General features: G+C 42.5%; 1 protein-coding gene across 1 annotated transcript in view; it reads right to left on the bottom strand.

Moving 5' to 3' along the window:
• Window positions 1-3,514: 3,514 nt before the first annotated feature.
• LOC119383211 (TBC1 domain family member 12) overlaps window positions 3,515-14,264 on the bottom strand; it is a 110,442-nt gene continuing 99,692 nt past the window's right edge. Inside the window, exons 5-8 of the mRNA XM_037651254.2 lie at window positions 13,791-13,919; window positions 5,301-5,410; window positions 5,139-5,242; window positions 3,515-5,083 (exon numbers count right to left, since the gene is read on the bottom strand). Coding sequence (XP_037507182.2) covers window positions 4,896-5,083; window positions 5,139-5,242; window positions 5,301-5,410; window positions 13,791-13,919 — 531 coding nt within the window. The 3' untranslated portion in view covers window positions 3,515-4,895. The remainder of the gene's footprint in view (window positions 5,084-5,138; window positions 5,243-5,300; window positions 5,411-13,790; window positions 13,920-14,264) is intronic.

Raw genomic sequence — 14,264 nt, 5'->3', positions numbered from 1 at the left:
TAACAAATTTCAGGCCACACCCCTGCAACATTAAGTGAGCAAAAAACAATGTCACAATAGCGTATTTAATGTGGACAGAATTTATGTTACTGCGGTGCAATATACCACTTACTTGTGAGTAGGACTTTTGAAGACTGTCGTAAACATTGCACTAACAACTTTCACTAAACTGTGTAATTTCATACACAGTAGATTCAGTTTAAATGGAGCATGAAGAGACAGAAAATAATTTTGTTTTTCCAAGGTTTAATATAAGCAAATGACAATATTGCCACAAAATTTTTTCTAAAAGTGCCCATGTTCTGTTATATCCGTCTCATGGGCAAATTTAGTATAATGCAGAGCAAGTGCACTTCACCACTAGTGTCATGCGCAGGTAGTCACGTGGGAATGTTACACTCATCAGAGTACACTCTCAAGTGAGTGTGTTTGGCAAACTCGCTTCACCAAGTCGAATTGTGTATGCAGCTTGGTAGCAATGGCTAAAAAATAAAGTAATATTGAAAGGAAGAGTTAGCAGCATTTTAAAAGGGGTTCTGACAGAAAATTTTTAGTTGTCGTTTCTTTTTATGTCAAATGAAAGGCTAAGCCCTCGAGAGCCTAGAACTTGTAAGAGTTCACCCTGAAAAATTAACTGAAAAGTGTGAAAAGCTGGGCCGGTTGGTTCTTGTTTAGATGCGAAAAACCAGTGAAAACTCAAAACAAGGACGATCACACACCAGCGACAGTGTGTGATTGAATGCAACTTCTTCATTCTTGTTTCGAGTTTTTGCTGGTCTTTCGAATCTAAACATAGGAAAAGTAATTGCAACACATTTTTAAACGATAGTTTCAGTTTCTACTATACCTTGACATGACACGGTATGAGCTTTTGGTCACGTGCTCGCGCAAGACATCGCGAAGTTTCCATAGCCGCTCCACTGCGTGGCTTCGTTGTGACGTGCAAGCGGCCATGTTGTATGTTTGGTAATTGACATCATCACAACTAGCCATAATGGTGCGTGAAGTCATTAGAATTGACACGGTAGCGTGATGTATTGCTAGTGTCTATGTCAGTAGGTGTGCCACGTGATAATTGACTGTAATGTCAAAATAACATATCTTATCGGCATTTCCTAAGCATCGCACTTGCGTAGGTAGTCTCCCTATATACAGGAGATTTGTATGGCGGGTTAAAGTCAGCTTCGAAAATTGGTGTCGGTGCCCCTTTAAACAGTTGCTGTAGTTATTGAGGATGTTATGTAATCAGACTATAGTACAAAAAAAAAATTCATATTGTCATTCTTGGATTGTTTATGGATTTGGTCACCAGGGGCATGCCACCATACATACTCTGTAATGGCCACATTGTTTATGCTTGCAGCTGCTGCTATCATGTACCATGGAATGGCCCATGATGATCGACAATGTTAATGGGACCACAATTATTTGCTTCATTTGCACTTAAATTTATTCTGCATACTGTACAAAGCTACAGCACACAGACATTTAACAAGCATTGCCACTACCAATCCATTGCCATTACAATCAATACCAAAAAACACCTTTGCTTTTCTCGAGCAGCATGTAGCAGTGTGCCACTAAAGTGACACTTGGTTCACTGAAGTGCATTCACTCAAAATGACACAAAATTTACCCTTGTGATAGGGGCATTATGTATTACTCTAAGCAGTCTCCTCACGGCAGGTGACGGCAGGTGACAAGGACCATCATCTGAGGTCTCCTATTAATGGAGCTAGTGGCAGCATGGCTGGAAGATCCCATGCCGAAAATATATAGCTTTCTTCTTGGCAATTATTACTTACCTGTAATTGCTAATTGTGAATCACCGTTTGGCACGTTTATCAAATTTTCCTCTTCCTTATGCTAGTCAGACAGGTGTTTCAATTTAGTTCAAGGTCCTAAATCAAAATTCTTTTCTTGGGCGCTAGAATTCGAGTTTCTCACCGAAACACAACAAATTTTATTCAAATCGGTCCAGGGGACCTCTTAATACTTGAAATACAAGCGCTTGACTACACAGAGACAAGCTCGTACAGGCATACTCTGTCTCTCTCTTGTGTAGTTACGCACTCGTACTTCAATTATCATGAATTGCCAATTCACCCAGTCAGCCATTCTGATGTCTCATAAAAGCATTTCTGCATCTTGCACGCATCAGCGCAAACTGCTTCAAAATTTCACTTTCACTAAATATTTGACTGCGTAGTCAAACCTCGTTATGGCAGTCATATCAGACACAGAGAAAATAGCTTTGTTGTATTTGATATGCATTATAAACATACATCTGTTGCACTGTAATAGCACCGAGATTGAGAGTAATGTGGTATACCCTAACGTAACAAGCTTGCCAAGGCTGCAGGGCTGATGCAGTTTTCTTTTTAGCAGCTTCAAATGCCACCTGATCAGACGTGTACGTGGTGGTTATCACTATGACATAGGTCCAGGCATATTGCCCGATGTTTCAGCACCCCCTTACCTCTGAGGTCATGCCGAGGAGCCGCATATTCTGAACATGCTTGTCATGCGTAACACCCAGCAAGCGGTAGTAAGGTTTTTACAATTTTGGTATCAAAAATAGCTGCGTTTACTAGCTTTTCACTATGCTTCGGCTCAGGCATTCCTCTACTATACCGATACTGTCTGGTTCATTCTTGGAGACCGGAGTGGTGAATACACCTGCTAACAAACATGGGTGGGAAATAGTGCGTGCGGAATCTACAAGCCCAGTCTACATTCATGCACACGTGGTCACATTGTCAGTATACTGGAAACTAAGTAGTCAGGGGGGGCATTGGCCCGGTGTGCCCCCCCCCCCCCCCGACTACGCCACTGATGCACAGTAGTATGCTACAGCTGCATGGCTTCAAAGAATGTACATATTTGCTCTTTAGTGCTTGTGGCTGCATAAATTGCTGTAGGTTAAGCACTGTTTGGCTGCTCTGTAAAAGAAGTGAACTTGCATTGATAATCATGCTTGGCTTGCGAGGTGGTGTGGGATCCCACGGTGCTGCGTTCATGATATGACTTGTGGAAATGCATGGTGCATTAAGTGTGTACAGTACTTGCGGATTGAAATGCGTAATTTTAGGGCTAAGTAATGCGCATACTTCAGTTTCCAGCATCTACAGTTTGTGTCATCTCGGCGTAATTTTGACACGAACACTTGCATCAGAGCTAGCATTACCTTTAGTGGCTACATTTGAAGTGACATAATGCGGTTATCACAAGCAGTTGTTATGCAAAGGCAAAAAATAAAGGATGTCATGTTTCAATCCACAAGTACTGTACATCTACCGAGAGCTCTTTTAGAGACATTTGATTACAATGTAAAAGCACGACAATCCGCGAGTACTGTACATCTACTGAGAGCTGTTTTCGAGACATTTGATTACAATGTAAAAGCAAGAGCTGCCAAAATGGAAACAGCATTTGTGTGTGAAGCTTAGCAGTTTAAATGTGAAATTCTTTGTAGAGTACATATAGCATACATATTCCACAAGAAAAGCAGAACTGCATGTATAGAAGGCTTATTTATTTTTATACATATTTGTACATTTCTTCCACATGCATGCACCTAAGCATTTCTATACAAGTGTGTGTCCCATTTGTCCTTAATTTTGTAAACTAAGCCTGCAAAAGAAACCACCAAAAGGTAAACATTTGATTGTGGACAACTTCACATAATTGAGAAACAATGTGCATTGTTTTCATGTGAGTGAAAAAAAAAAAATGTATAAAATCGTTTGAACCGATCATGTCTTCTTTCCTGCTCTTTAATTAAAAGAAAATGGGACATAAAAACACCGAATCTTTAACTGTACACCTATGTGGTCAACAGTGCCACATTATTGATTAGAGATGTGTTGCAATGGGGTGACAAGAGAAACATTGTACAGGGCAGAATACTGCATAACAGATTCAACAACTAGCCCCACTGCTTGCAGAGAGATTAAACCTCCTGTACATCAAGCTGGATGGAAGACTTTGTCTGGCCTTGAAGGGGAACAGTTCTTCCACCAGCTAGATTGCATACCATGGTATGGAACAGATGCAGCCTTGCTGCTTACAGAATCTGGCCTTCTGGCAACAACACAACATACCCTGCCACACGTGGAATGGTATAAATACTGAGAAAAATTGTATGCGAGGCATTCCTTCTGAAGGAATTCCCAGCAACAGTGACCTTTACAGGCCCACAGGTTGACGGCACTGTTCGCTAGTTGGAACCATCCAAAACTTGCATTATGCTACTGGCCTGCAAGCATCACATAACTTTATTGATATGCCCCCACAGTAACTCATGTCACCAGAAGCAAAAGTCGGCAATAGAAAACTAGTTATGACGGAGAGCCCACATTTTGCCAGAAACTCTTTGCACAGCACAGATGCAGTGCCAAAAGAAGAAGAAGAAAAAAAAAAAAAGGACGCTGCATTTGCTGTGTGAGAGAACACTTCCATGTGGCCATGTTCTGCTTCAATGTGTTTTGGGCAGTGCCACGAAAAACACCTAGTACCAACACTCCCCAGCTCTAGCCAGCCTTCACACACTTCATGATGAACGACACAAGTTTCCTCTACACACGGCAATGGTTGCCACAACACACATTTGGCAGGGCTCTGGTAACCTCTTGCTCAAGATTCCCCTCCTAGTTTCAGCTGTTTGTGAGTATTGACTAGAACTGGACACTGCACAAAAGCGAGCCAGCTGACACCTACCTCAAAGGAAATGAACTTGCACGAAGCAGGAATAGAAAAAAAAGCATGCTATTAAGAAAAGAAGAAATGTGTGACATGACACTTTGTGTTCCTCATGAGTTTGCAAAGACCTATCAAGAACAATGTGCAGCTCTGGAACATACTCCGAATTCTACATGTACACACTGTGCTCCATATCACCCAGCCAACTCTCTGTGCTTGGCCAAAACCTGGGAAAAATTTCGCTTGTTCACAGTCATGCGAATGGCACCTATCGCATCAAATAAAATATCAGAGCTCATGTCCTCCGGCAACTTGGTCAAAAACTGAGCCAGGTTGATGAAATCGAGTCGCAATAGCACGTCCTCGTACAGCCGCAGAATGCCTGCAACCAGAAAGGTCATTTAGTGACGGCAGTAGCTAAATTGAAAAAGGCTCACCAAGTGCAGACCTGAAGAGGAACTCTTCACCATCTCTCAAGAAGACATCCCACACCCTGCAGGCCACATCCAAGGGCAGGGATCGGCTGTATAGCGTGTATATCCTGCACAGAAGGCATAACTTAATTGCCATCTGAATTCACCTGCAAGAGCTGAGCTTACCAGTCAACTAGGTACAGGTCTGAAGTGAGGTTGTGCTTCTTGAAGTGTGCAAACAACTTGGGCAGGTTCTCACGAAAGAAGTCGTCATACAGGGTGTAATAGGCGTTCATCTGCATTCAAACAGGAAATGTATAGTTTTGGACAGCAAATTAGGTACAGAATAAAATGCATCATACTGGAAATGCATCTTAGGCACTGCAGTTGTATAAGAAAATAATTAGGGATGGGCGAATATTTGGGAGTTTCGAATATTCGAAATGAACGAATATATGTATATATCTGACCGCACATAACTCCCTGTAAAGGTGGTTTCACTGCAGCGTCTGGTTGCTGTGCTGTGAAACCACCCATCCAGGGAAAATCTGCACTGCCGCGGAGCCACACTTCGAGGTTAAATGTATATATTTTTTTTAAATTTAAAACCGTGTTATATAGGCTTATATGTGCCAAGTCTAGTCATTTTTTAAAGTGTAATGTATTGTACCACTTATAACTTGCACCCTACTGCTATTCAAATTTTTATACTATTCAAGGTTTCTTCCACTTCATTTCAAACCAAAAAAGTGACATTCACTCATACCTAGTTCCAATTCTTAAAAATATTGTGCAAGGATCATGACGAAAATGCTCATTTTTCTTAATAATATGTGGTGAGTACTATTCGAACTATTCGATTCGAAATTATTCCACCAAATCACTATTCGCTTCGAACCTCAAATTTACTATTCGCCCATCGCTAAAAATAATGAATAATAAAGTTGCATAAGAAAACAATTTTTGAAGTTTTCCATTGAAGGCTATCTTCCCATTTGTTTATATGGCAGCCTCCGCATTGAAATTCCCCATTGCCGTTAATGGGGAACTTTACAAAATTATTTTCTCATTGAAACAGAAAATTTAATGATAAAACTTGCTGTATAAGAAAAACTATTTATTCACTTTCAAATTAGATATAAAGCTGACTTTTATTGGAGCACCACATGGTGTAAACTGCATCTCAATGTGGACTAAAATGAACATTTTCTGAAATTTGTCATTTTTTTCATATACCTTTCACATAGTAAGTATTGATTCCCAAGGTATTCATACATAGTGCAATATTACAAGGGAAAAAATGCAAACACAGAACATTTTGCCAAATTTATGGAGGTGTATATGGCAGAAAAATATCAGTAATATTATTGAGCTGCAAAGAACACTTTGCCAAAATTTCTGGGGGTATATATGGCAGAAAAGTATCAGTAATATTATTGAACTGCGAACACCTTTCACAAATGCCTTTGCTTAATATGTGAAAGAAATTTGGTATTGGAACAAGAAGCGATACTCCCAGAATAAATTTTCTTACTAACGTCACTTGGATGACATTCTGCAAAATTTGAAAGGCTCCCACATGACCAAAAAAAAAAGCTTTCCTCTCTGAAATATTCTAGGAAATAACTGCTTTGAATGCATTAAATAAGCACAATTTTTTTCTAATACATTTGAGATGGTCGCCAAAATGGATGGCCCCTATTTTGGTGTGGAATGACACCTAGGCAATTTTTTAGCACAAAAAAGTTTTTGCGGAGCAGTAAGATGGGCTCTTGAAGGAGGAGCCAACCAATTGCAAAAGTGTTAAAATTTCAAAATGCAAGTGCAGCCTTCACAGTAAACAAATCATAACAAATAAAGAGTGATGAGTGGCATTCAGTGACCTAGCCACGGGGGAGAAGTTTCAACACCATTCCCCAAGAATTCTTTTGGCATCCATTGTGTTTTAACACCGACGTGCATAGAGGTGCAAACACCCCCATAAAATGGAAAAAAAAGGGCGAAGTTACATTGCCACTGTCATCAGTAGGACAAACACAACCACCAGTATGCTTTACGTCTATTTGTGCCTTTACCACTGCTATTACATTTACCGCTGCACATGACAGCACCTTGATCACATGCTTTCCAAACTAAGCAATTAGAATCTATGGTCGCATCTACAGCAACCACGATTTCATCTGCAGTGGTTGTAGCAAACAGCAGTTTCATTCAGACTTTGTACTCACTGGCCACATATGTTCAGGAATGCCTGAATACCAACAATGGTCACGTTGACTGCAACCATGTGGTTTCATCCACAGTGGTTGTGGCAGGTAGCAGTTTCGTTCCGAATTCGTTGAATACAACGGCAGCGAGGCTGACCCCTGCGCCCTGTTGACTGGCTTGAAAATAGACTTTTATGGACATATGACAACAGAGGTGTGCTACCCATGTATCATGTTTTCTGGCCTATTTCTTAGCTTTCGCGTCATTTCAGATAAGTGGAAATCCTGCTTAATTGGGATATTTTTATCTACCATGAAGCCTTCAAATTAACGAAGTTTTACTACATATTTTGCAAGGAAAACCATGCTAGCCTTGAAAATGAGCCTAAGCAGATTTCTGCCATACCATATGTCCACAAGGTCTCGCACTGCCCAAAGAAAATTGTTGAAAAAGCAGGGTTAAGGTTGCGTTTATATGGCAAGAAATAAAGTAGGGTCCCTTCGTAAACGTGAGAATTTTAATGGTGATTCCAGGCCGGGATTGTCGAAAGCATGCCAAGAAGTTTATGGAATGAACTAAGGGATTTGTGTACCGGATTTCTTATCATGTGTAGTGGCTGCTACCTTGGCCAGACAGGGTGTTGTCTAAATGACCACCTCAAAGAGCATGCTAATCTCATGCGAGAGTCTGTCAGTGGCCACTTGGCAAGTCACTGTTCAAAGTGCAAGTGAATTCCCTTTTTTGATTATTGCCAAGTAATGGCAAGATACAGTGAAAAACAGGCACATGAAATACTCAAGCCTTTCTGATCTGCAAGGCAGGAAAAGAGTGAGTCAGTGTGCCGTTTATTTAACTCTTTTCTTCCTGGTGACGAGTATAGTCATCATGAGATTTTGTACCAAAATGACTGATGACGACTACAGTCGAACCCACTTATAACAATCCCAGATACAACGATCTATCGGTTATAACGACCATATTTTGGTGCACTGGCAATTTTCCTATGCTACCCACTGAAATTGCATCCACGTATAGCGAACACTTTTTAAAGCCTCCTACTTTTACAACGAACACTTCAGAACACTTCGCGGTAAAAATATGGTGCATATGAAGCGAAAAAAAAGTTAAAACAGGCCTTCTAAAGCATGAGAGAGTTTACTCGCGCTCCATTTTACTCGCGATGAAGATACCTTAGATTGGCGAGCACAGCATGCTGATTTCAGACGCTGCGAGCGAGGTCGCTCACTTTCCAGGCATTTATTCAGTGGCAGAATGGCAGTGAGGAATAAAAAAAGAAAGAAATAGGGGGCACCATGAAGCCTTGCGGTCAGCTTTCGCACGACAACCTTTTCTGGCGCCATTCTCTGCAGCTACGACCACCTATGACCTGCAGCTATGACTGCCTATGACCGCGATAACTTTTCGGCACATAAAAGTTCATTGCGTCGATGCCACAATGTGCCTCAAAAGGTCTTTTGTCTTTTCAGTAACGGCAGAGACCAGATGATCAATGATTACAACTTTTGCGTGATTGCGCCGATGCCTTCACAGATAAATAAGCATCAGAAGAGAGCGAAGGCGATGTGGCGGCCAGCGATGAACAGGCCATTATCACTTATCACCGACAACCTTACCACAGTCATCTGCAGCTATCGGCTCGGCTGCACATGTGGCGAACACTGTTCGGATTAACGGCGGTACAAGCAGTACAAGTGCGCGATGCTGCCGTTCGCAAGTTCGCCGCCGCTGCGCCGTGCGAGATATACAGTAGACTCTCAGTAAACGGAAATCTGTTAAACGGAACTGCTGCTTAAATGGAACAACTGAATCTGATATGATTGGTTTCGTACATGAATTCTGCACCCCTGTTCATCTCTCAGTAAACGGAACTCCTGTTAAATGGAACACATTTTCCTGGTCCCTTTAGGTTCCGTTTAACGAGAGTCTACTGTAGTGCGCGTCGCTTTGTAGGAACGCAAGCAGCTCGCTGGTGTTGACTGGCATGGGCACCGAGAAACGTCGATGCACTTACAGCGAGCGTATACTGTGTGTTTTATGACGACAACCCAAGCGTGCCACACCTGTCGTGCAGGACCGCCGGAGCATCGCGGAGACAGAGTGCGCGTTGCTTGCAAAATGCTCGTCTTCGCCACGTTGAACGAACAGGCTACTCGCCGCACCCGTGCACAGTCCAAAGTAAAGTGGGCAAAAAGAGCACACAAATGCTCCTAATACAGCAAGCGGCCCGACAGTGACAGCCTGAGCCGAGTAGGCGCTGCGCTGCACGCAACTACCCAGGGATGATCGGCTCCACATGGCGGTACCACTGTTCAGTGAAATGGTGTCAGTTCACTGCAAAGGCGGTTTAATTCACTCGTGCACGCAGCGGGCGCTGCTTCACAATGTGAAAAAGCTTAACTTGTCACCGGATGGGTTGTTAGCAGTTTTGAATACAAATGCGCAGAAAAAAAAAAGCGGCTTGGTTACTAAGTGCACATTTTTGAGGGCAAGCCCATTTACAACGAACTACTGATACAACGACCAGTTTTTGCGGCACTTTCGAGTTTGTTATAAACGGGTTCGAGTGTATACTAGTCATCAAAAAAAAACTGGTCCCACATGGAACCAATGACTACCATATTCATCATAGTTGTGTTTCTTGAAGCTGGATGGCTACGCTTGTCCATGTTGTGCCATTTGTGTCTTAGCTCTCATTTTATTTCCATCTTCCATTGTATTGCCATTCGATGAAGCCACCTTAGAGCTATCTCTTTTATGTGAATTAGTGAAATAAAGGAACCCCACTGAATCGAAATAACGGTACCATTTTATTCAGAAAATAAAGGCTCTACAAATTGAGCGAAAAAAACATTTACGGTAAATTTGGTTCAATTTCCTTCACTTTTCGGGGTAGGGACTATTAGATATTGAATATGAGTATCTTTTGAGTTGAAAGCGTGTTTTTCAACATCTTTGTAAGCAGTTTTGCACATGAGCATTCCCTTTCTCCCTGTCCTTCCTCACCTCCTGCACCTGACTATATTCTTGCCATCTGAGCAATAAATATGGTTGTAAATGTGCGCTCTGTCCTATCTTGTTCTTTTCCTTTCTTCAACTTTCTGTGTACTGAAAAAGGTTTTCCTAACAAAAAATAAAATGCCACAGTTTCGCTGCAAGGGCAAAGGAATGAATGTAATAGCAACAACTTAGAATGTTACACAGTTAAACCTGCCTATAACGAACCTCCATACAACGAATTCCTCGATATTACAAAGTTTTTCTATTCCCCGCCGTTACTCCATAGAAGCACATGTATTTGCGACCTCTATGTAAGAAAGTGGCAGCGGGAGACTCCCTTGACATAAAGAATTTTCGCCACTGACAACCTAGGAATTTTACCACAAATTTTGTCATTTTGGCACGAGCAGGAGCCGCACACATCTTCTGCGGTTGCCCCGCCGACGACAGAGCGCGAAGTGGCAGCGGCGCGCATTGCGCGCTTAAGGCTCGTTCACACTGGCGACTAGCAACGATCGCGCGACCGTTTGCGACTGGCGGTCAAAAAGCGACTCAAAGTGACCAATGTTCACACCTGCGTGCGACCTATATATGTCGCCACATAAAATTCACGTCTGCTTGTATATAGCTTGCATTGCCATTGCCCCGTAAAATAAGGTGACGTCCTGTTCCTGCGCATGTGACTGGCTCAGAGCTTTGTGACTGCAGTCGTGCGACCGTGGTTAGTCGCCGGTGTGAACGAGCCTTTAGAGTTTCTGGCGACTGCAAGGCGAGAATGAGTGCTCATTTCTGCGCGCGGGTGTTTGTGAGGCGGGCAGGCGGGCCTGCCCTCCTCGAGCCAGCGTTCCTGCTGCCACGGGCGCATGCACATGCATGCCCCCCCCCCCCCCTCGCCTTCAAACCTCATCCACCCGCTCACAGTAGCCACCACACTAACTGCGCCGGCCTTTTATATATATATATATATATATATATATATATATATATATATATATATATAATAGGGGTGTGCGAATATTCGAAAGTTTCGAATATTCGTTGAATATTACATTCGAAATATTCGTATTCGATTCGAAAATCGTGTATTCGAAAAGTTTCGAATATTCGAATATTCAAAAAATTCAAATATGCGATTCGATTATCATGCATAAAATAACTCGTCTTCCACATTTCTGCTGCGTTCGTATAGCTAAAACCCTTGCCGAGAGGAGCGATAAACATCGTAAGTACACGGAGGCACGATATCTGCCTGCGACGAGCGCCCCAATACGTATGATTTATTGCTGGTGCATCTCCGACGTGCAGCGCTGTTGGCGATCATGTAACCATACATTTTCAATATTATGCGGCCGTAACATGCCACACTACCAGTCGTTCACTACGCGGGACCACTTCTGTAGAAAGACAGTGACCCATGTGACTGGTGGCGGACTGTAGTCACCTTCAGATACCCCAGAGCGCCTGCTGCCTGATCATGTGTTGCAACTCATATTTCTTCATGATTACATCTAGTCATTACTTTCATAGTGCCCTGATATTTGCTTGTGTTGTGGTGTGCATTGTGCTAGCCTGGACATTGTGTTCTGGAGATAGCAGTGTATGTTGTGTTGCCAGCAGTCAGGCTGTTAATGTTTTTTTTTTTTTTTTCAAATAGCTACATGTTAAATAAAATATTGTTACTGTGGGGGCATTTTTCCTTTGATATTCGATATTCGATTCGATATTCGAAGGTGGATATTCGTATTCGAAAAATTTGATATTCGCACACCCCTAATATATATATATATATAACTGGCTTTTGCGTTGGCAGCGCCACTCTTTGGTTGTTGCAGAAGTCTCTGAACTGCACTTCGTTAACGTGACACCAGGTGACGGCACTATATAAACACACACACACACACACACACACACACACAACTTACACCGCGTCATTACGCTTCAAGTTCACGCCGCACATGGAGAGCGTTTTTCCGAATGTTTCGTGGTATCCGTGTCGTTCCACGCGCGCACAGCATTTTCAACGCTGTGCGTGCGTGGTTTCACTGCGCGCGCATGAAGCAGCCCCTGACGACATGCAGCTTTGCGATTTTTTTTAATGCAGACAACTGTGTCGTCACTACCAAGATGTCAGATTAGCCGCTGGTGGAAACTGTCCGACACTACGGTGACAACGACGGATCTCCTTATGTAGATTCGTCACGCGCTTAGCCATCTTGCGCCGTGCCGCGAGTTCGCTAGACCATGGCGTCCGCGATTAGCGTTGCCAGAGCCAATCTCAGAGGCCACGGCTAGACGATGACGGAGCAGCATTGTATTGGGGTCCTAAGAACCTTCTGTATGGCAAAATAATGCACTTTTTCGGCGCTAAATAAATGTTTTGGGTGAGCTCTGCCTTCAGTTACCCTTTTGTTTAATTTGTGCGTTTCATTTCTGAATTTTCTTGGTCAAACTGCTTATAACAAAAACCTATTTGTAGCGAATTTTTTCGCGAATTTGTCAATTTCGTTATATCCAGGTTTAACTGTACAAAGTAAGGCTAGCAGCTAACTCCCTTATCATCCAACCTGGCTTAACTCAACAAAACACTTGCGTAAGCAACATGAAGCACTTGATGAGTTAGTTTCGTTTCTGAAAGCCAGAACGGTGCAGGGTGGGCATAGATTTGCCACAGTTTGAAAAAAAAATGTGGCAGCGTTTGCAGTTCGGCGCAACTGGTGGTAGCATCACTGCCTAATTGAAACACATGAAATAGATATAAATAGGCTTGTGCGAATATTCGAGCACTTCAAATATTCGAAGAAATATTACAGTATTCAAATTTGCTTCAGTTCAAATTTAAATTATTGGAAATTTCGAAGTATTTGAAATGAACAAATAAGAGTATATTAGTCCGCATGTAACCCCCCCTGTAAAGGTGGTTTCACTGCAGTGGAGGGGTGCCATACTGCGAATACACCTTTCCAGGAAACATCCGCACTGCCGCGAAGCCCCATTTCAAGGTTAAATGAACATACCATATTACCCTCACATCGATTCATTATTTTTTATGTTTAAAAGCTTGTTATACCAGCTTATATGCTCCAAGTATAGTACATTTTAAAACGTAGCATATTTTACAGGTTATCACTTGCATTCCACCGAAAGTCAAATCCTGCTACTATTCAAAGTTGCTTCCACTTTTGAACCAAAAAGAATGACATTCTGCACATGCCTTGTTTCAATTAAAAAAATATATATATTGTGCAGGTTAGTTGGGTCATGACAAATATGTTGTTTTTCTTTATATTATGTGATATATACTATTAGAATTCGATTCGCAATTATTCGACCAACTCACTATTCGCTTGAAAATTCCTTCGAACCTAAAATTCACTATTCGCACAAGCCTAGATAAAAGTACACATACACATTATTGGAAGCAGATACAAGCTCTACAATATATTAACTCACCTGAGGCTGGTCTACACGAAAAAATGCCAGTTGACAGGGCCTGTTGAGCAGGTTAGCAAAGCAGATGAAGGCATCGGCCACCTCCAGGTTGAGCAGCAGCATGGCAGCCAGGAAGGACATGCCTTGCACCTGCAGTGCCGACAGCAGCACTATCAATAGAGAAATGCTAAGCAGCAAAGTATAGATAGCTTTCACGTGACGTCACAGACAGGTTCTCTGCACTGGGACCCCAACATGGCGGCCACCGTGACTTTTTTATCTCATTAGAGAGTGTCGGTGCAGAGGAAGACACCCAGTCATTTACGTTCTTTTGTGCTCTCCCCGCTTTCTTTTGTTTGCCAGCCGCGCCAAGGGGGAATACAAAGAAACGCGAGGGTTTGGGTATGAAAGATGCTTGGGGGGCACTGGCACTAATCTGACGGCCAGCCGTCAACATTTCTTGCTCCGCGCCTTCAAGCAAAAGTTCACGCAGAG

This window comes from Rhipicephalus sanguineus, chromosome 1, assembly GCF_013339695.2.
Source record: "Rhipicephalus sanguineus isolate Rsan-2018 chromosome 1, BIME_Rsan_1.4, whole genome shotgun sequence".
Lineage (NCBI taxonomy): Eukaryota > Metazoa > Arthropoda > Arachnida > Ixodida > Ixodidae > Rhipicephalus > Rhipicephalus sanguineus.
Note: the sequence above shows the minus strand (reverse complement) of the source record. Positions and strands in the feature narration are given on the sequence as shown.